Below are 21627 nucleotides of genomic sequence, written 5' to 3' on the forward strand. Positions count from 1 at the left end.
TTCACCTGAAAACCAAAATCCACGACCATGCCCCCTCTACGCCTCAAGAATTTCTCTCCCACAGTAATTATAAGCAGGATATGACAGAAGATGCTGCTGTCAATTTGATCCGAAGCAATACCCATTGCTTTTAAGTGCCGTCTACTGCTATAACTGAAGTCATGATATAATAATCAACCTGCGCAGTCATGAATATGCCAAAATTAAAGCTGCTCACACTTCCTTCTGCCAACATGCGCCGTTCCATAAGCAAACAGAGGACTTGGAGACTCCCACAGTGTCAATCCTAGCTAATTTCAGAAATATTTGATGTTGCTTTCTTTTGTAAGCATATGCGATCGTTCTAACTTATTGAGACTTTCCATATGCTACGCTCCTGTTCTAGTTATAAACAACTGGGGGGGATAGAAGTAAATTTGGAAAGAAAGGGAACAGCAATTCTAGGTTTCTCACAACAACAGAAAATATCTCATTGTACCGGAGGAACTACAGGATTTTGAACTAAAAGGCACAGATGCCAGTTTTTAGTAGCTTTTCTTCGGTGCTGCCTACCTGGCAGCAAGTGGACATTGCTACAAGTCTTGCTGCTGTGTTTGGGGCTCCTGAGAATCACCAAAATAAACTCTGCAGGAGTCAGACGTGGAAACCAGCTACTCTGTGGGTACGAAGCTCCGGTTTTGTTCACAACTAAAGCTGCTTCCTATTGTCTTCAGACAGGTCACAACCCAACACCATTATTTTTAAGAGGACTGTAATGAAAACTGCAAAGTCCACTCATGTATTTTTACCAGCATATTACCTGATTAAAAAAAAAAAAAGTAAAACCACACCCTTTGTTCTTATGAATAAGCAGTTACAGTAAATGAAAGCATCTGCAGATAGGCACTGGCTAGAGGACACGATTACATACTTATTCCACCTCCAAGCACCTACATGCTATATGTAAAACCAATTAGAACGTAAGACACTTTTTGGTATTAAAAGATTCCAGAAATCAAGGATCTTTGTATCAACATAACCATAAGAATGTGTGGCAGGTATGCAACACGCATGGTGTAGCGCTACCTCCTCCCCGTCTGTCAAATCCACCTCAGTCCTGCAGACAGACTAAACAAATCATCAATTTTGAACTGCATTTCTGTATTCAGGGGAGTTATTTCACCGACATGGAACCTGACAAATATTAAAATATAAGTTACAGGATTAAATAAGATTTTTATTGTCACATTTAACTGCTTTGTCAGAGATGTACATTTTGCAGGTTTCTGTGCGGAATAAAAATAAAAACGGTAGTTGCCATCTTGCCAATTCTGATTTCGACACATGCATCTATTCCACCTGGACCACAGGTGCTTGCAGACAGCCAGCGGTAAAACCAGAGCAAGTTCTCTGTTGAATGGCTTGCAACACTCGAGGACAGAAATGCATCAAGTTAAGGCTAATGAGAATAATGTAAAATAGTTAAAACAGACCACTAGGTGTTTAAAACGTGGGAACACTTGATAGAAGAGTGGCAATTTTAACATCTCATTTTTTCCAAAATAATTTTGCTTCATTTAGTACAGGTAAGGAGAGGCTAAGGAACAGACTTTTGCCTACATATACAATACATAGTGAAAGTTCAGTCTTTTGTAAATCCGATATATTTAAACTTTTCAGCGATTGCTTTGTTCTTCTGGGTGTAAAACTAAGAAGTTATTCACACCTCAAAGTGATAAATGCTGAACATAACCTCATCTTAAAAATGTGTGTTTTCTCATTTACAGATCAGGGATGAAGTCCAATAATACAAACTTCTTAGTGGCACAATTTCACATATTTTGGGCAACGTTAGCATACAAGCAGTATTTAAATAAAAATAAGTGCATCCAAACATGAAATTCTCTAAATATACCACACTTCATTTATCCCAAACGGCAATTTTCTGACAAGAGCTGTAATTCAAATTAAAATAATCATTTACACATTCCACCCAGAGGAAAAGAGGTAATAAACCCAGGGGACTCTCCAAACAATCTTCTCCTACTCTATCCCCTATTTATTACATAAAGTAACTCATCTAGAAGCGTAAATCCAATATTCAGATGTAAATAAAATGCAAGAAGCAGTCTCTGATGTTTGTAATTTGCAGACTCCAAAGTCCAATCACGATGGAATTTACTACTTCTGTCAGTCATTTACTCCTGTATGTGCACTTCGTATTTATGCTAAAATAACAAATGAGACAATAAATGAGGCTAGTGTGGCAAAAAGTCATTGTAAACCCAGCAAAACCAGAATAATTATATTTATGACATTCATTCAGATGATTTACCAGTCATCCCACCCACCCCCCCCTTACAGAAAAAAAGGCAACCATCATTTTAAGTGATACACACATTCTGCTAGTAAAAAAAGTTGAAACAAACCCCTTCTCTGTTAAAAGAGCATGCCGATAGAAGGTAGACCACATCTGTTCCAATCAGGCTTCTCAGAATTATCAAAATTTCTTTGCTTGCAAAGGCCAATTTGGCTTACCATAGAAAGCTATTTTGAAGGCGGCTGATATATTTATTCCCTTTCAAAAATTAAAATTCAAGGCATGATAGTGCAAGAGGTAAGTTTTGATTTGAGAACATTATTTGTAGACTAACTGTGCTTAGTTACTACATCCCAATTTACTGTCTTAAAGAAAATACGGCAACAAAAGCTACAAGATCTCTATAAATTTCATTTTGCCTAAATTTACCAGTACATCCATGAACCTCATCAATATTAGTACAACTTGATTATCCTAATGATTCCATTATAAAACTTGCAAAATGTATCACAAGGTGAATAAACCATCTAGTGCAAGTCTTCTACATTTTGTGTGCACAGTAATCCTGTGTAGTTCATTTCCTCCAGGTTAAATCCCCAAAATCTCTGTAACAATTATGAAAAAAACAGTGTCATGTGGATTTTTTTTTCCCCCCCTATCAAATCTGAGAAGATTGAGTGTTCCTGGAATCACCATCAGGATGTGCTGAAGGTCGTGAATCCCTTGTCTGTGAGTATTCACTGTCAGATGACTCTGTAGGTTCAAGCAAATTTTCATAATCACTGTCTTCTGATTCGTCAACATTGTCACCAACCGCTCTTTGGGAAGATGGCATGGATGCTCCATTACCAGAATATTTCAATCCCGCATTTGTGGAAACATAACTGGAAGAACCTACTGCTTGAGGTCGGGGCATAAAAACATTGCTTTCTAGGAGACCATGACCGACAGTACTTTCTTGACTGCTTGCATTGAAATCGGAATACGGTGGGGGAGGATCAGAGACATCTGAATCTTCAAGCGTGCAGCCTTCCACAGCAAATCCAGTGTAGGACATTCGTGGAACAAACATAGGTTCCAAGTTATCTGTTGGCATTTGCCTGCTTAAAATTGCTTGCTGCATTCCTACAAAAGCAAAGAAAATCAGTGTACTTAATGCTTACTTTGCAATACGCTTTACATGACCTAGCTGTAACACACTGCACCCACCCAGCCCTCAGCCCTTCTCTTTCCTTCTGGTTGTTATTATTCAAGGTTCATCCCTGGCACTGCTTTCAAACAGATCTCTTCCTCTCAGTCTCCATTACTCATCTCTGGCAATTCTGATTTTCACACTGATGACTATGCAGGACACTATTGCTAACCATCGTGTCAAATCTTGATTATTACTACATCCTACTCTGAGCTTGACAAAGAGTATCTTCCCTAAATTTAGCAGTGCATCCATGAAACTCATCTTAAGCACAACTTGATTATCCTAGTAATCCCACTTCAAAATGTGTTAGAAAGCAAATAAACTATCAAGTGCAAGCGTGCTACATTTTTATGTGCACAGTCATCCTGTACAGTTAATTTCCACTTTAAGTCCCCATAAAACACAGCCACAGGAAGTTTCAATAACCTGTTGCTCTCTCCAACTCATATTCTCTCTGTCTTTCTCTGTTCCTTCTCACATCAAAAAGTAGCTATGCTAGAGCTCATCCTGCCTGCTCCTCCACTTATGTTTTATCCAGCACTGAAAGCTTGACTCCCTTTTGATCAGAGCATAATCAGCTTCTACTGTTGATATTGCATCTTAAAATCACACTTCCATACTTACCCTTACAATGCCCCTTGAGCTAGGGGACAATCTTATGAACACCAGCAAAGAATTTACCTTCTCTTCTTCCCTCAAATGATTATTTTAAAAGCTTTCCTTTCCAATGTCTGTGATTAGCCTAGGGGGCTGCTGAGACCACTGTGTATCATGCCGACATTCTGCTAGCCAAAGCACCTGCACTCACATGATATCCCATCTTTAGATTATCTAGCTAGCTGAGCAAGAATCACCTTTTGAACCTGTGTTCCCATATCTCTAGCAGAGTGATCCACAATCAGGGCTCTCACACCAGTGTAACACTGGTAAGGTCTGTTGTCGGACACAATCCCTGCAATCTGTTCCCTAGGAAGAGCCGTACATAATGGGTAAAAACACCACTTCCATGTTTTGACTTTTAACTAATTGCACAGTTAGACAGTTGCTATAAATCAATTTGTCCACCAAGGACAGGGTCTCCTTCCAATCCATGTGGTTTTAACAGTCAAACCAAGTCTAAAAACCACAGATATGTCTCACCTTTAAGGATTTCACAACATCTCCATGTTTCATAATGAATAGACAGTAACATGAGCACTGTGAGACTAAAAAATAATAATAGCTGAAGAACTGGTTAAAGAACAATTACAGTGGTTAACAGTCACACTGGAAAGACACATCAAGATGAAGCTCCCACAGCTCTGCACCGGAACTATACTCGCATTAATCTAAATGAGGGATTTTAATCAGCACATGCTTATTAAAATTACAGATGGTACTATGCTAGTAATAGCTGCAAGTATAACAGAGTATCAGAACAGGAATTTGAAAGTGATCTTAAGTGAGACGATTTGGAAAATGATTTAAGACAGACATGCACTGGAATAATGAACTGCACAAACTGCAAAATGAGGAACAGTTACATCCTCCTGCAGGAAAGAAACACAGGTTTACTGTTGATTTACGTAAACTATAAATATCAACATGCATTAAGTGTGCTCAGCTGTTGAGAAACAGGGAAGTATTTTTGCAGTATGTACGGTAATGGCTAAGACTGTAACTGGAACACTATATCTAGTTTTGACCACCATGGTTTAAGAAATAAGGAAAAACTGGAGAAACTACAAAAGAAAAGGCCTTGTTAGAGGTCTTAGATACCATGACCTAAGAGGAAAGACTGCAATAACCGGGATAATTAGAGAAGACTGAGGAAACAGTTTCAGTCTTCAAATGTATGTAAGAGGCTACTGTGGAAAGGTTGGCAGAAGACAGCTTAAATTAGAGTAGTATACATTAAACATGAGGAAAAACTTCCTCACAGGACGGTTTGTTAAGCACTGGGAGAGCTTTAAGTTTTCCACTGGTTTCTAACTGGTTACTCATCTCCAAATATCTGTCAGAATTGACATCAGTATACGTAAAGCTGCTTTGCAGCTAGGTGATAGACAAAACGGTATCGGCTGTGCTTACTGTAACACCATTCTTCTGGAAAAAAGCAAAAATCAAGGCAGAAGAGTTCCTCTAATCAAGTCAATGAGGTATCTCTTTAGTACAAAAAGAGCATATTCCCTCAGTGACTACATAACAGCACTCCATTTTTGGTCCATAACACAAGAACTGCGATGGGAGATTTCCTGGTATCTGGGAAGCACACAGCACTCACTATATCCTAGAACATGCTGTTACGTGTACGAAATTATTGCAGTGATCTGGCAAGTCAAGTCTCAACTGACTTTTATGCTGGAGTGTTAAAGTCATAACCTGTTAACCAAAAATTTGTCAGAACAACAAGCTTTCACACAATGCTACTGCAGGAATTTGAATCAAATGCTCCCTTTTCCTCCAGCTCAGAGAATGATTAACTGGAACATTTAACTCACTAAAGACAAGGAAATTCTCCAGATATTGAGAAAGTGAGAGAACAGAAGGCCGGCTTCAGTATTTAGCTACTCACATCTAAAAATATTGCAGAGATACAAGCTGCATGTTTTCTTGTTTCAGGCCTCTCACATGATTATCTGCTCTAGCATAAATTTTCAGTCCAGCATTTGCATCTCACTGCCGGTATCTAGAGGCTAGCACCGACTGCTCTTCCTCCTCCTCCCCCATCTTTTGCCATATGGGCTGGGATCAGCTCCAGTCACACTAAATACCCATCTCTACTTCTCACTAGCTCACGTAGTAGCATTTCCCTGGGTGTTTTATCTACAGCCAAGCAGGAAACAGCAGTGACTCATGCCACTTCCATCTTTCAAATGGTCTGTGGCTGATGCTGGCTCTCTATCTTTGAGGTTCAGAGAAGGAAGAAGCTGGGTCGACAGATCAAACTTTGCTTTAAAATGCTCATGTGATAATAGTACGTTGCTGCCTGGAGAAAATAAAAATATCCAGTCACAGCAGCAGAGGGGCCTATTGCACAGCTTAGGGTGTTCGCCCATCTAAGCCATCTTTTAGTCTCAGACACAGCTTTAGATAACAAGATGCACAAATAATAAACATCTTGTAGCTAAAATGACAAAATTTCGTTATTTGCTTATTTCAAAACACAGAAAAGAGGTACTGTTGCTGAAATACATAATTTGCTTATAATTTTTTTTTTTTTAAATATCACTTCCCATTTGCCTATTATCTGCTCCTACTACCTACCTTCAGTCTTCCCTTACACTCACAAATTAAATTAGATCAGAAATGTTTCCTTGGAAAGGTTCAGGCTCTTCACAAAACTGCTCTACTGCTAAGCAAAAGTCTCCTGAAACCACATGCAATTTTTAGGAAGGAGGGACAGTGTGACAACCAGCCAAGTATGCTCACACAATAGGTCTTACCGATTCAGAAAATTATGGAGCAGCAAAAAAAAAAAAAGATGAACATACACTTATTACTGGCTTTCCCTATCAGTACTAAATATATATTACAAAAACTTGTGGTATTAATATAGAATGCAGAACCAACCCTAATAAAAACATGGATTTTTAATGGGGCTTATTTCCACAATGGAAACAAACTCAATCAGCTTGATACTAATACAGGTCTTCAAAACACAGCAGAAGTGTAATTTCTACATTCAAAGCTCCATTAGAAAGAGAAGACTTATGTTTGTATTGCCTTGAATAAATCAAATAATTACCTGATTCAGCTTCCCCCAATATTAATCCCCTCAACGCATAGCAGGAAGGACTATTTCAGTCATTTCATGGAATTAAAACTAATACAGATTGAAACTCGTATGAGTGATGATACACTACTTGAAATAGGTAGACAAACTCCAACAATGTTCTGCATTTAAATAGTTTCTCACAATTTTTGGCAGGTACTCCTGAAGACAGGAATGACTTCAAAATGGACTTTTGGGAAGATTTAGTTCCACATTGAAAAGTGGTATTTCAATGCTAATCGTGTTCACCACTAAGTCAGCAAATAATGTGAAAAATGCTGACTAAATTAGGATTCAGTAACTATGAAATGAGAGAGGATGATAAAAATGTAAATGGTCTCCTCTAAATCAGTGTTGAAAAACCCAATATATCCTCTAAAAGCTACAAGCTCAGAAATTCTCTAGACAACACCTCAGATGATCTACATCAATGTTCATCACTTAAGCAATCATTTTCCTTCACCCAGTTTGTCTGGTGTCCAGTAATATAATGGAACTCTAACTTAACTGGTGCTGGGCTTGTATTTGGGGATAGGGAATAAAGACTTCAAAAAAACCACTGAGAGCTACTGGCCTGTAAACACGGTTCCCCATTTCTGCGTAATACTTCAAAAGGATCATCTCCAGCACTCAGATTTGCTTTCTCCATTCCTGGCTTTGCTCCACATTTACTTTCCTACAACCAGTCTTTTCCTGTGTTGTTTCCAGAATTTACTTTCTCATTCTTTCTCTACCGCTTTGTCTCTCTCCTATGTTTTAAGTTTGCTAATGTTGGATGACTCCTACAGAAATATCTGCAGCACATACTTCCACAGTTCAGATATCATTCGATGTAAATCCATCACATAACCTTCCCAATGTCATTTTTTTTCTTTTGCTATGAGCTATCAAGAATACAACTCAAAATAATTTCACAAAATGTTTTGTCCTTACAGCATCTGCTTCTGAAACAAAAAAATTAAAAAGGCAACTTACTTATTTCTTGTTCTTTTTCATTTTTCTTTTGTGCTATTTGCCTTTTTAACTTGTTTACATCCGCTTGAAAAGATTCAACAACACGTTCACTTTTTTCTACATCTATACATACTGCCTAGGAGGAAAACATAAGATATGCTAAGATTTTGAAAAAATACATGAAATACTTTCATGACAACATTAATAAAGCTACTACCAGACAAGAAGCCATTAAAAGCACAAAACTAAGAACAGGAGTTAATTATGTCAGAGCATAATATTCCACCCAAAGACTGTTTTCTTTACCGGCTGTTGCCAATTTTCAACTGCTGCATGATAGGAAAAGCATTTCCAAAAAATTAATCATTACAGGAAGAGTGCAATAAAAATCCAAAGTTAGTTCTTCCTACTTAGTGGAAGAGACGACTTTTTTTTTTTTAAAAGACACTGCTGTTAACACAATAATGATACTATAGTAGTATGATTTTAAAGTGTAGCATCAAGGTGCATACCTTTTGTACTAGACCAAATTCGAAATGGGCTATTGACTAGAGAGACAACTGTCCCAATCTGATCTTCTAACTGCTACCTCTATTAAATAAACAAGACTCATGGATTTCCCTATACTGGTTAGGAAATTAATGTGAAATTTTCATAGAAGGATCTACCTGTAAAAAACAGTTCTGGATAATACCGATTTCTTTAATCTAAACATATTATACTGGATATTGTTTACTACTTCAGAAATTAAGTATTGATCATTATCATTAAACATGATCAGTTTTGAAGAGTACACAATTCTAAAAGCACTGGTAAGTCTTACACAATAAGTCACTAGCCATTTACTGTTTTTTCTCCAAAAGGTTACTATTAGTGATCTTACCTACAGAGCTGAAAAAACATTAACTATGCTTTCAGTTCTGTAATTTTTAAAAGTTTATAAAGTTTAAATCCTCCCCTCCCAACTAACTGGTGAATACTGCAAATACATGCATGTCAGCTGCTTTACCAGAAATCTTATTTCCAGTTCTGTAACATTCTCTGTGAAACAGTCCCTTTAAAGATAAAAGCTCATCAAGTCCGTAAATAACATACAGCAGCACAATTTGCACGGTGAAATACAATGAAGACACAGTTTTAACAGGTAGGAAGACAACTACCTGATGATGCTACATTTTCCATTTTTCCAGACACTATATCAAACAACAGTAAGAGCAGGGAAGGATGTATGTGCTCTTGGCAAAAAAGTCGTTAGAGATTAATACCATTAGCTAATGGGACAGACCTCTGAAAACAAATGTTCACATCTCCCAAAGCCAGCAAGAAAGCTGTCTGCCTTCTCACTGCAAGTTACCCACCTTACAAGGCAGGTTAGAAAGCAGCAGCTCCTACCAAGAAATAGTAGATCTCTTGTGCAAGCAGGGGAGTGATCATTGCCTTGTTCTCTGCTCTAAGTGCCAACCAGCAAAGCTGAGCTGGAGCAGGGACAACAAACCCCTCCAGGGCAGATGTAAGGGGAAAGCCTGGCAATAAGCTGTGACTACAGCACAATTAGCAGATGTGTGTGCTCCTGAGGCGGCACAGCTATGCTGCTCTTCACATAGGACAAGCTGTGAATTGACAAGCTTACATTTAGTAGATTTGACACTCAAGGCACTTTCAGATGCTTTGCCACATTTGGAGCAGGATTCACTCAAGCTCTACACAAAACATTCACAAGTTTTAACTAACAGATGGAGCTCTTTGCTGCATGCTACATACCAAGAGCCAGGAGTCCTTTTTAAATTCACACAGGCAAGCCTTTAAACTTGCGCAAATCTCCACAGCCTTCAGCAAGGCTTTCCTTCAACGCATACTCTTAAAAATAGCTTAAGTCTCCCAGAAATCACTAAGCATTAAGTCATTCTTACTTGCAAAAGAGAAAGAATTGATGGTATTCGCATCAACCACTTTTACAGCATCCACTGCAAATGCATGCATTAAATTAGTAATGAAATGTGTCAGTTTTTAAGTCAGACTTATTTTCCTACAGTTCACAATCAATTGTTTATGAGCTCTAAAAATCTCCATCTCCACTCCTGGTTTAACCAAAGGACAAACAAAAGATGCCACATACATACTAACCAACATTAAGTAAAGGAAGTTACCTGTACTTTTTCCTGAAGTGCATTATAAACCTGATATATAGCCCTGATGTCCTTCATCACTCCATCTTTGTCAAAAAAATCAGTACTAAAAAAAAAAAATAACGCAGAAATCATTAGTTAGAAAAGACAACACAAGTAGCTCACGCTGTCTTTGAACTGCTGTTAGACAGTCTATCACTATATTTCTAAAATGTGTTTTATTTTCTATTGCTGAAAACATACCATACTCTCAAGAACCAAAATTTGGACAGCAGCATATTCAATATCAAAATTCCTTCTGGAACAATAAAGTCCCATCTGAATAAGATGGAACTTGTGCAGAAATCTTTAAGCTTGTGTAATTTCATTGTTAACAGTCAGAAGAGCTACTTTGCATTTACAGCATTTAATTAAAATTACTTAAGAATAACAACAAGACTTCAACACTTCCAATTCAGAGTTCAAGTTTTAAATCAAGTTTGCACAGAGATTTCCCTGTGGGGAAATCGAGTAAGAAACTTCCAGCCAGAAGACCCACAGCACTGTCTGGCCACACCAATTCTGCTTTTCTGATTAGTACACTGAGTCCCCTTTATTCTTCTAAAAGACTCAATTCTAAGCAGGAAAAAAGCACACTAGGAGCTGACCATTCTCCTCCAGAACTATTTTTTTTCCTGCTTAAAATGCATGCTTGTAGTATTCCTTGGCAGGTACAAAATGTTGAGCTCATGACTGTATTTCATTTGCAAAGGAAAAATCCTTACCCGTGTTCCTTAATAACTTTGGCATAATTCTGAGAAGTATTTGGCACTGAAGAAACTTTGTATTCCTGTTGACTAGTGTTGCCTAGATTAGGAATAGTAAGTGACACCCTTTGATTATACCTGTAGAGAAAGTTTAGAAAGACTTCTTAATTTATATTCAAAAGATTATTCACAATAGCCTTGATACTATCCCATCTCTCTGATATCACAACTCATCCAATTTTAAAGCTTCTGCATTAGGTTTATTATAAAAGCTTCTAAATATTAGAAATTGTGTTCAAAAGAAACGCATGATCAAAAACTCCACTGAAATGGACCTACCTCCATACCTCTTAGAAGTTCTAAATTGTTCATTCAAACTACCACATATACAAGGGCAAAGCTACATTCAGATCTATGATAAGAAATATGGTACTGACATCTGATTTCTCTTAAAAATGTATTTTTTTGTTGTTGTCTGAAGATTTAAAGACTGAAAAGAACTTTTGCTCACCCCAAAACTTTAACTTATAAATTACTTGCACACACAAAAAAGCTGTTATCACTAATAACTGTACACCAAGGCATCACGTGACAAACACAAAGTCTTTACATGTAAGTGTACAAACTTCAAAATAATTTAGAGTATAAAGAATAGCAGTAAAAAGCAGAACAAAAAACAAGGATTGGTTCATACACAGAGATTGCTTACCTTCGGTTTGGTCTAAAAAGCACATATTCTAAAGCGTGTGTTGAGTTATTTGCAGTGGAAATGAAGCTGAAGAGAAGGAAGACAAGATCAGGCACTCCAAGAATGTGTGTCAGCTGTTTATGAATGATATGTTCTCTGTATGACATTTGCTGCTGAGTGTTCCTCCTAAACCTGTACCATCCAATAACGTTCTGTAATCAGAAAAAATCCCGAAGTATTAACTGAGAGATACAGGTTTACCTTCTGATTATAAAGGTGATAAAACTGTGGTATCACATGAACCAGTCAATAGCTTTATTTCAACAAAAACAGACTGAATTACTAGAGGTTTGCACCTATTAAATAACCCCAAACAAGTGACATCTTGTTACAACACAGTTATCAGCTGCTCAACCCTACTGTGCTACAAACACCTGTGTCTCCTCAGTGGCATTCAAGATCCCACTTCCAATACACTTCAATTGTTTAATTTTAGCAACAAACCTCAGAGCATCTTCAAATGATTAGACTTGAGCTGTTTTCAAACACAACAGATGTGCGTTTTCTTTTGCCTAAATATTTCAACTGTCTATTCACTTGTATTGATTTGTAAGACACTTCCAGGGCTTCATAAATATATTTGCAAATTCATGTCTGTTCATGAGACATATGGGACTAATCTGCTGTGTACAACAATAAAAAATAAAATTAGCTCGTGTATTGAATTGTGAAAGATTCGAATGCACATCTGATAAGACCCATTCTAATTCAATTATTATTTTGACTAAAACATGCATTAAACTCCTTTACTTCAGGTAAACTAAGATTTAATTTAAGAGATTAATGAAGAGTCCGAGGAATAGGCACTATCATGTAGTGATGCAATAAGACTGCATGTATACATTCAGTGGAATAGAGCAGATTCTACATATTAAACAATATGACTCCTGTATGAGATAAAAAAAAATTGGAAGCATTGATTTTAACTTTTTATAGTAAATCTGTAGAATTTCTTAGTCTGACTGTAATAAAAGGTGCTTAGTTTGCTAACAAAAGAAAATACAAGACTGTGTTCCCAGACAGCAGTATTTTTTTTCTTTTTTGATATTATGACAATTAATGTCATTTAATCTGTGGTGCTTTAGTCACATGACACTTGCAAGTTTTAATTTCTCCAGTTTTGCCTGCTTTCTCACCACAGATAAACCATCTTGCCAGAGCCTCCCTGAAAGGTAGGTCCTAACAAAATAAAATTAAACTGAAGACTAGTGGGACACAAACATTTTTTTAATCATGGTTTTTGCCTCGTCTCCTGAAGGGGAACTCAAATGTGCTATGGAGTGTTTCAGAGTAGAGTTATGGGGTTGCAGAATTCAGGATCCAAGACTGGAAACTCACTCCATCATCATCATAAAGATGTACATGTCTGTATGTATAAATATACACACAAAGCACCTATGTAGTCAGCTTAAATACATGAATATACACAGAGGAGTTTAGTCTGAAAGCAATTGCTGGAAGAAACAGCCAAGAAAAAAGCACTACAATCGTCAGTGTTGCAGAAGGTGCACGGATTTAGGACTTGCTTTCCTAAAGATCCCTCCTCAGTGTAAGCCTTGTCTGTAAGCAAAAGTCGACAGCTCAGGTGAGTAAGGTGACCAGAAAGTAAAGTCTCCAGATTCAATTAGCAATTGAGCAACTCAACACACACTTTGCATGATGAGGATGACCAATTCCCAGAGTAGGCATTCTTACTCAGAGTAGTGGAAGTTACACTTGAGTCACCTGTAGAGGACAGAAATGCCAAAAGCCCCGTAGGCCACGCCTCAACGGTTGGCTCTGCTACTGGTGAACTGCAACCGGCAGTGCCACACACAACTGCAATGACAAAGGTTTTCTGCTGCTTTGCAAAAATAAGTCAAACAAGAAAAAAGGTCTTGTTTAAACCACCCTTACCTTGTATTAGCTCTGGCACTGACCAGACCTCGCGAGCCAAACTCGCGCACTAGTGATGCTTTCCTGCAAGGTCTAACAAGGTCCAGTTGCCACAAATTGAACCACACAAGTCAGTCATACGTCTTTTTGTCAGAGCAAGCTGATTCACTTCACTACAGAAGGAACCATACCTTCGCCTCTGCTCTGTGATGTATCAGTTCATGAGAACTTCTGAATCAATTATTTGATAATTAGAAAGATATTGCACTACAAGTATGGAATGAGATGAAACTGAAACGAGATTCGACTTCTCCATATAGCTACTAAAATTTAATCTTCTTAATACTAGTTGTGCTACTAACAACACATGCGTGACTTAAAGCTGTGACAAAATCTGACAACTGACAGAACAGTTCTTCCAGTTTAAAAGTGACAGTGCCAAAATTCAACTACAAGGCTATATCATTACAACCCTTTTAAACAAACTCTTTAGAACAGACTTTCAGATCAGCTACATTTGCATTGGTTTCAACAGCAGAGTGCACGACTATTATGCTACATATTTAGCTCAGAAATTTGAGTGGCTTGATACTAGCCCTTCACTTTTGGAGACCTAAACTTAAAAATCTTCTGCATTTCTTCGGGCAATTTAGACATTGCCCCCAGTTTAACCTAAGTACCACAAATCCACCAACTTCTGTGCAAGAGAAGCCTTGGGTTAAAACACACCATCAAATTTATCAACAAAAATATTTCTTCTTGTTAGCTACCTTGTTTTGTTTGTCTGTTTTCCAAACCCAATCTTTCTAATTATAGGCTCTAATGACTAGAACAGGAGGAAAAGACAGAAAACTTACTTTTCTTCGGTCTTTAAGAATCCTGTCCAAACTCTCCTCATTAACCTTGCCTGCATAGTCATAAAAGCTTGAACCAAAAAGGAAGAGAGAAAGGTAGGTAAACAGTTTACACACACACATTATACATAAAGTCAATAATTTATACTTTGAGCGCTCTTCTTTCTATACGTTTCAAAGCAACTTCTATAGTTTTACCTTTACCAACATAGGTCAGTATTCACACCACCTACTTAGGATGTCTGACTTGGGTGCCATACAGAACACAGAAGCCTGGGTTTGACTGCACAGCTAACAGACAGAGGCAGTTGCTTACAGAGGAAGGTGCAGCACATTTAAATTAGATGCACGAGACTAGCGGGTGTGAAAACTCTAACCACTTTTAATCCACTAATAATGAAATACAAGTTGCCCACAATTATTAGTTTTAAAATGCTTTCATTGCACATATTAGTTTGATGCCTAGGATTTCACAGGCAGCCCCTACAACAAAGGGTATGTACATTAATGGACTGTGTAATTTTATTTTGACCAGGAATCTGTAAAACACAGCTTTGATAATGAGGCCTACCTGCCAAAGAAGAAAGGAAAGCAGGGAAATTTTACATGCAACTACAAATCAGTTTCTTGAGCTCCAGTCCTGCAATTAATCTCACAAGATTGGACCCTTGAAGCCAAAACAGTTACATTAAGGTCAGCAAGAATCCAAAGTATCATGGGGTTCTCCCATACCAGTCTGCTTACAGAACTGAGGACCAAACCCTGACATGTTGTTATTTTGAGGACACAAGAGATTTAAGAATTTATAAATCTATCTACACAGACAGGTTTATAAATTCAAGTAGATCACACTTCATGATAAAAGGAAAAACATTTGAAAATAGATTCCTCCTTGACTTACCTGCCAAGTCCTTAGTCTCTTTCAAGAGCTGATATCACTAACACCTAAAGCAGTGCAGGAAAACACTCTGGTTTAGAGGTCTATGATCTCAACTCTTGTGTGTAGGGGTAAAAAAAAAACACAACAGAAAATCCTGAGCTCAGTACTTGGCTGGTAAATAAGGGTGGAAATAAAATTTGTTTCAAGATGAATATTGTGAATATTCAAGACTACAACTAATTACTAACCTGAGATACTACATAATATTTGCATAATCTTTTCAATTAATGTTCACAATATTTACACATTCTCGTAACTAGCAGATATCAAATTCTTTCTCTTTCTATGCTCTATAAGAATAATTTTCTTATGGGATGAGCTACTAGTATGCAACAAAACACCTTCATTTGAAAGCTGCACAGAAAGAGAAATCAGTCCTTTTAAAATCCTCACTTCTCATTCAGTTCCCACATGTCTGTAAACGCACTGGAACCAAACCTGTTATACTTGACATCAGCAGTGCCAGCTTAGAAGACTACAGAGCAGATGAGCAATAGGCCTCTTCAGACTGGCTACACTTAAGTCAAAAGGACAAGAGAGAGTGCCCCAGAATCAGCATCTGCTACAACTAACAGAACTGAGAAACCAACAGCATGCTCTGGTACTGATAAAAGCTAGATGAGCTGTGAGTTTGCCCTGTGCTCTGAAGTAAATAAATTCATCAGTTTTCTTGTGCAGAAAGCATGCATTGAAATACAGACTTCTTCCCCTTCCTCCATCAGCTCAGTTACTAACAATCAACTTCTTGACTGGGGAGAAGCAGTAAACGTGATCGGTTTTGATATGTGCTGCACAAAGCATCACTAGGAACCAGAAAGAGTCTACTAGACACTGGGATTTTATCTTCACATGTAGAGTCTCTAGCATTTAAATCACTGGGTTAAGAGTACCCTCTCTGTAATTATCAGATAGCAAATGACAGACTGGAACTTTTCTCTCTAATGTAACCAATGCCAATCATAATATCTAAGGTAGTGCCCCTTCTTAATTGGCTGGAAATCTCTAAATAAAGAGAATAGGAGATTAATTTGAAATTCTTTCTAAAAAGAATTTCCAGACAGCAATTTAGAAACTATCACTGTATAACATATGAAGAGTACAGAGAAACGCTACATGTAAATAGATGGAAGCTGCTAAACAGAATATATTAGACCTGTATTTAAGTTCTGAAGTACAGGATATCAGAAGGCAGAAACTCATAGTAAGTTGAAAGTTTCAGAATAATTAGTTAGTGCGAGTCAGTACAACTAATTACATAACAACTTGTTACCCCAGCAGTTACTAAGGTTAGGGCACACAAGGTGTTCTGTGACCCACCAGGCCCAAGCAGAGCTATAACCTAAGAATACAATAATTTAAATTGGTTTTTATATGCATCCTAATTATCAGAGTGGTATGATTTAATCTGACGGCTAGCATACCTTCCCTAACTACATGAAGTGGAAATTCAAAGAAACAGAGAAATAAGCCTGGACTAGCTACCTTGGCACCCTTTCTAACCTAAGGTAAGTGCTACTAAAATGGTAAACTCATACTTTCATTGTCATGGTTGGTGCCATTTACATGCATTTCTGTAATAGCATCAGATGAGCAAACAATGCAAGCATTGGTAGGTACATTTGAAATGCTAATATATTTCAGTGAGCTACCTATTTTTATATTCTGCAGCCAACACAGGAAGACAACAGAAAATGCTTACCTAAAGAGTTTTGAACAAGGCTCATGGTTATGGATTTCTGCAACAACAAACAAGAAAAAAAGAGACATATGTCCAACTACTCAAGGTAAAGAGAAATTACAGTGGCATATCTTGCATGAACTTTCCACATCACAGCTACTGAGCAAATAAACATTTCCGTCAGACCACACACTACCCTTAATGTCTCAACAACAACACTTGATGACACAGCACCATACTCTCAAAACTAGCTTCTCTTTCTAATCTGCCATTATAAAGAGGAAAATGTTCTAACAATACGCAAGACATACACTTGCTCAGACACACAGATGTTTCTGAGCCTCAAAGACACACTTTTGGTAGTATTTTATAGTTGTAATCTCCTCATAAAGGCATTTATGACTTTTTTTTTTTTCTTTTTTAATGCACTTTTCCACAACAATTTACTTGCATTGACATACACTGCTTATTACAAGCAGCAATGAATTAAAAAAAGGGATGGGGAAGGGAATGACTGAAATGCTATCCATTGGAGTATTTAAAGACAGAAGGCAAATAGAATCTATGATGAGAAAAGGGGTTGAATGCCACTCCAAAATGGTTAGCTGCAATTTATAATTGTTATATGCAATATTTAAAAGTTTTTTTTTCATTGAAGAGGTTGTAATAAAGTTCTTATTTAGGATGCAAAGGTTGTAACATGTCAGTAATCTCATAGAAGAGTGAAAATAGAGCAAAAATCCAATCTACATCATCTCTCTAACACCAATCACAACTTACTTCTTTGTGGTGTTTAGTACTTCAATGTTTTCCACTGCTCTGGCTTTTTATCAAATACAGCTTATCATTTATTCATGCTATTATACCTTGATTACATAACTTTTGTCTGAAACTGTATTTGCTCAGACTGGATAGCACTTATGTAGCAATAACATTTCAAGCTCCTATGTTAGAACCCAGTCGGAGTGTTTAGCAACAACTTTGTTTAGACTCTTCCTTCCTGGAGAGTGACTCACCACCTGCTGTTCTGAAAGCCACAGGCTGCTCATGATTGCCATCTCAGCAGAGTCAGAATCAGATCGCAATTCCCAAGAACAACAGACTACACACATTAGCATCTCAGCATATTTAGCCACTATCAAAACAAGGCCCTGAACATCCATGGCAGGCATACTGCCTGAGAAATCGTACATTTTCACTGGCAAGAACTCCTCATGATGCTGCTGTTAGTTACTGCCTTTCTTTATTCGGAATTGTTTAAAAGTGTATCGACCCACTATTTTCACATTGGCATACAGAAATCTGTGGAAACATCTGTTAAACAAAGCCAGTAAGTGTAATTACCCCAGCTTAGACCAACGCCTTCCAGCAAATATACTGACTACAAGGACTTGGACTCTTCTTGGGTTGTTACGTTGCTACACAGACCTTGCTTTTTGAAAAACAGGAAGCAACAAGCCTACTGCTCAGAATGCATAAAGCAGCCATCATTCTAAACTTAAGTTTTAAACAGTGACTTGTGTCTTACATATATATATAGTATATACTATATATACACACTCAGACACCACCAGCTTTGAGACAGCAGACACATAAGAATGATAAAACTCATCTGTGACAACAGTGCCACAAAACTGTCGATGTCAGTTCATAAGTTGAACCAGGAGATCGAGTGAATGTTGATGAATAAATATTGAAGTAAACATTTGGTAAACAGAAAATATCCAGAAGATCTCCAGGGGCGGGTAATTTCCCTTCTCAGAAAATAACTGTAACCAAGAATGTGACAAAAGAGTTATCTAAAAAGGGAGTAATTTTTAACACCACAAACACTTAGTTTATGAAACCATGCTGGATCTGCAGTTGGTGACATTACTGTATTACACTGTCAACAATAACTAAGATCCATTACCACTGAATAGTAATGTCTAGTTTTGTCTGAACAGACATAGCTATCAGCTGCCTGCCTTTACACAATACTTTGATAGTGATTGGATACACACACACACACACAAAATCCTATGCCTTTCTGTAATTTAGCTTAACTGTAATTGACACTTCACACAGTCAATTTATCACTCATGTTTCCTTAGGAATAACCTGAATAGGACACTACTGGATTCTTGTATACACAACCACCACCACTTTAATTTGGCAAGTATCTTGAGATGTAACATAATACAGCACACACTTTCACAGACCATTAGTTCTGTATCAGGATAACATTTGAGAGTCAATCACAAGATGTTTGCATATCAGCTAAACTTTATGCAGACTCTGCTGTGTTATCTGGAATCAGATCCACAAAGCCAGGTATGTACACAGTCAGGTTTTTAAAGAGGGTTTAGATGTATTGTAACATCGGGTTACGTAAATAAAAAAGGTATTTTCTTTCAGAGGTTTCCTATATTCTATGAACCATTGAGCTAAAAGCATGCAATGGCTTCTCACTTACATACAAAAATATCTACTTCAACCAACAACATTTAATAGCAAGATCTTAGATCTTTCACTTTTCACAACAACAAATCAGCTGTATAATCCTCAGGCTTATCAATAAAGTAAATTATTTGACAAATACTCCTCGGCAAGCCTTGCTGTGACAGTTCACGATGTCATCAACTACCAGTCATCCATCCAAACCCTCCACTGGAAATTTGCCCCCTTTCAGTATTAGTAAATCAAGCAATGTATTTATCTCATTTGGAGCACTTGCTTGTATTTAGGCAATCATATCACGGAGGAGATGCCCTGCAGGACCAAAAGCCAAATAAAAAATTTCTCCATCGTGAAATGCCGATAAATGTCTTCAGTGAAAGATCTTTTCTCCACAATAGCAGATGCATAAAACCTCCATATCTATCAAAGGAGTGTTTCCTTCCCTCACAACTCAATCATGAACACATAAATACTGTAGAAAATGTGATTCTGAAAGACTGGAACATCTTGTGCTGGTCTCACAAGTCAAGTAATTTTTACTGAGTTGTTATACTGAAAATTGGAAAACTAAACTGTAGTACTTTCAGAATTTCTCAAAGTTCAATTACTTACCAATCACTTGTAGAAATTCAGTGTTGCTGATCTGTGAATCACTAATGCTAAAGGTCTCTTCTTGTCTCACCTCTCCTAGCAGAAATCCCTCCTACAATTTAAAAAAAAAAAAAAAAAGACTAAAAATAGAAAAAAAACCTATATAGATTCATTTACTATAACTTTCTTAGCATTAAATGGAAGAATTAAAGGAGTTAGTTTGAAATACATATCTAAGCTGCAATAGGTATAACATGCCCTTAGGTTTACTGAGACGTCTTCTGATTTACCAACATCTTTTCTCAACACTACATGAATAGGTTGTCCAAAAGTAATGTTGTACCGAAACCTGCTGTGGGTAACACGCAACTTACACAAGGCAAACACAGATTACATAAAGCAGTGCTTGGCCTCCAGTCCCAGCTCTGCAGGCAGACAGTGGATGAGGAAGAGGCCTGAGCACGGTGCCCCGAGCCACTGCTGCTGAGTTCCTTCAAAGCTAACGGGAAGCAGAGCTCGCATCTGCAGAAGCTTACTCAATTTTATATATGGAGATCGGGCTGGACCTTGAACAGTGCCAGGGAACGTAAAACTCAGAAATTAACTGAAAGGCAGTTTTTATCCTCCGTCCCCACACCCCGAGCGAGGAGGGAGGATAAGCAGGAGTCAGGTGCTTTGGGCACAAGCGCGGAAACGGCGGCGCATCGCTTCCTGGCGCGGAGACAAGGGAGCGAGCTCTGACGAGAAGTTTGTCAACAAAAAGGAGGGATTTAAGAAACATCCCGGTTCCGGGGTTAGTAACCGCTGCTGGAAAGCCAGTGTTACTGCAACACTCGCTTCCTACCTAACAGATGTTTTCTACCTACAACCCACCCCTCGGGTGGATCCTCCTGGGTGACGGGGAGCGGCCCCCGGCCCCGCGGTGCCCGAGAGTCTCCCAGCCACCCAAACCGGGACCCTCTCCCCAGAGCCACCTCCGCGGCGAGGTGTCCGCATCTCCGGCCTGCAGAAGCCGAGCGGGGCCGCCGCCGCCGCCGGCCGTTACCCTCAGCCGGGGCCTGCCCGGCGGCAGCCCGGCGGAGGGAAGGCGAGCCCCGCCGCCCGAGGGCCGCCCCACCCCGCCTCCCCGGGGAGGGGTGAGGGGGCGGCGGCCCCAGGCACCTACGTGGTCGGCGCTGCTGTTGGCGCTGTAGTAGCAGACGGAACTGAACGTGTAGCCCGAGATGGAAGCCGCCATGATGAAGAACCGCCGCTGCCGCCGCCGCCGCCGCCGCGCCCACAACGCCCCGCGCGCGCACGGCCCGCCCACTTCCGGCGGCGGCGCAGGGGCTGCCGGGAAATGTAGTGTTCCCCCCTCCGGAGTCGCTCCTAATGCTAGAATGACGACGGGTTTAAAAATAAATTACAGAATTGGTACACCTCGCAAAA

General features: G+C 38.6%; 1 protein-coding gene across 2 annotated transcripts; it reads right to left on the reverse strand.

Annotated features, from left to right (window-relative positions):
• Window positions 1-1195: 1195 nt before the first annotated feature.
• ABRAXAS2 (abraxas 2, BRISC complex subunit) lies at window positions 1196-21466 on the reverse strand. Of its 2 annotated transcripts, XM_032988720.2 has the most exons (9): window positions 21365-21466; window positions 20221-20311; window positions 17191-17227; window positions 14555-14621; window positions 11784-11974; window positions 11093-11212; window positions 10350-10434; window positions 8224-8338; window positions 1196-3424 (listed from the first exon to the last, which is right to left on the reverse strand). In XM_032988720.2, the coding sequence occupies exons 1-9, from the start codon at window positions 21434-21436 to the stop codon at window positions 2958-2960; spliced, it is 1245 nt and encodes a 414-aa protein (XP_032844611.2). In that variant the 5' UTR covers window positions 21437-21466; the 3' UTR covers window positions 1196-2957. The 2 variants fall into 2 exon arrangements, with proteins under 2 accessions (XP_032844611.2, XP_042646123.1); XM_042790189.1 differs by lacking the exons at window positions 14555-14621; window positions 17191-17227; window positions 20221-20311.
• Between the last annotated feature and the right edge of the window lie 161 nt (window positions 21467-21627).

Source organism: Tyto alba, unplaced genomic scaffold, assembly GCF_018691265.1.
Source record: "Tyto alba isolate M040663 unplaced genomic scaffold, T.alba_DEE_v4.0 Super-Scaffold_1, whole genome shotgun sequence".
Classification (NCBI taxonomy): domain Eukaryota; kingdom Metazoa; phylum Chordata; class Aves; order Strigiformes; family Tytonidae; genus Tyto; species Tyto alba.

Excerpts from the sequence above, each read along its gene's own strand:
- ABRAXAS2 (XM_032988720.2), bottom strand. The coding sequence starts at position 21,436 with ATGGCGGCTTCCATCTCGGGCTACACGTTCAGTTCCGTCTGCTACTAC. Across the intron at positions 10,435-11,092 it reads AAAGTTATTAAGGAACACGG|TACTGATTTTTTTGACAAAG; the intron begins GTAAGGATTTTT and ends TTTTTTTTTTAG. Across the intron at positions 8,339-10,349 it reads CACTTCAGGAAAAAGTACAG|GCAGTATGTATAGATGTAGA; the intron begins GTAACTTCCTTT and ends TTTTCCTCCTAG.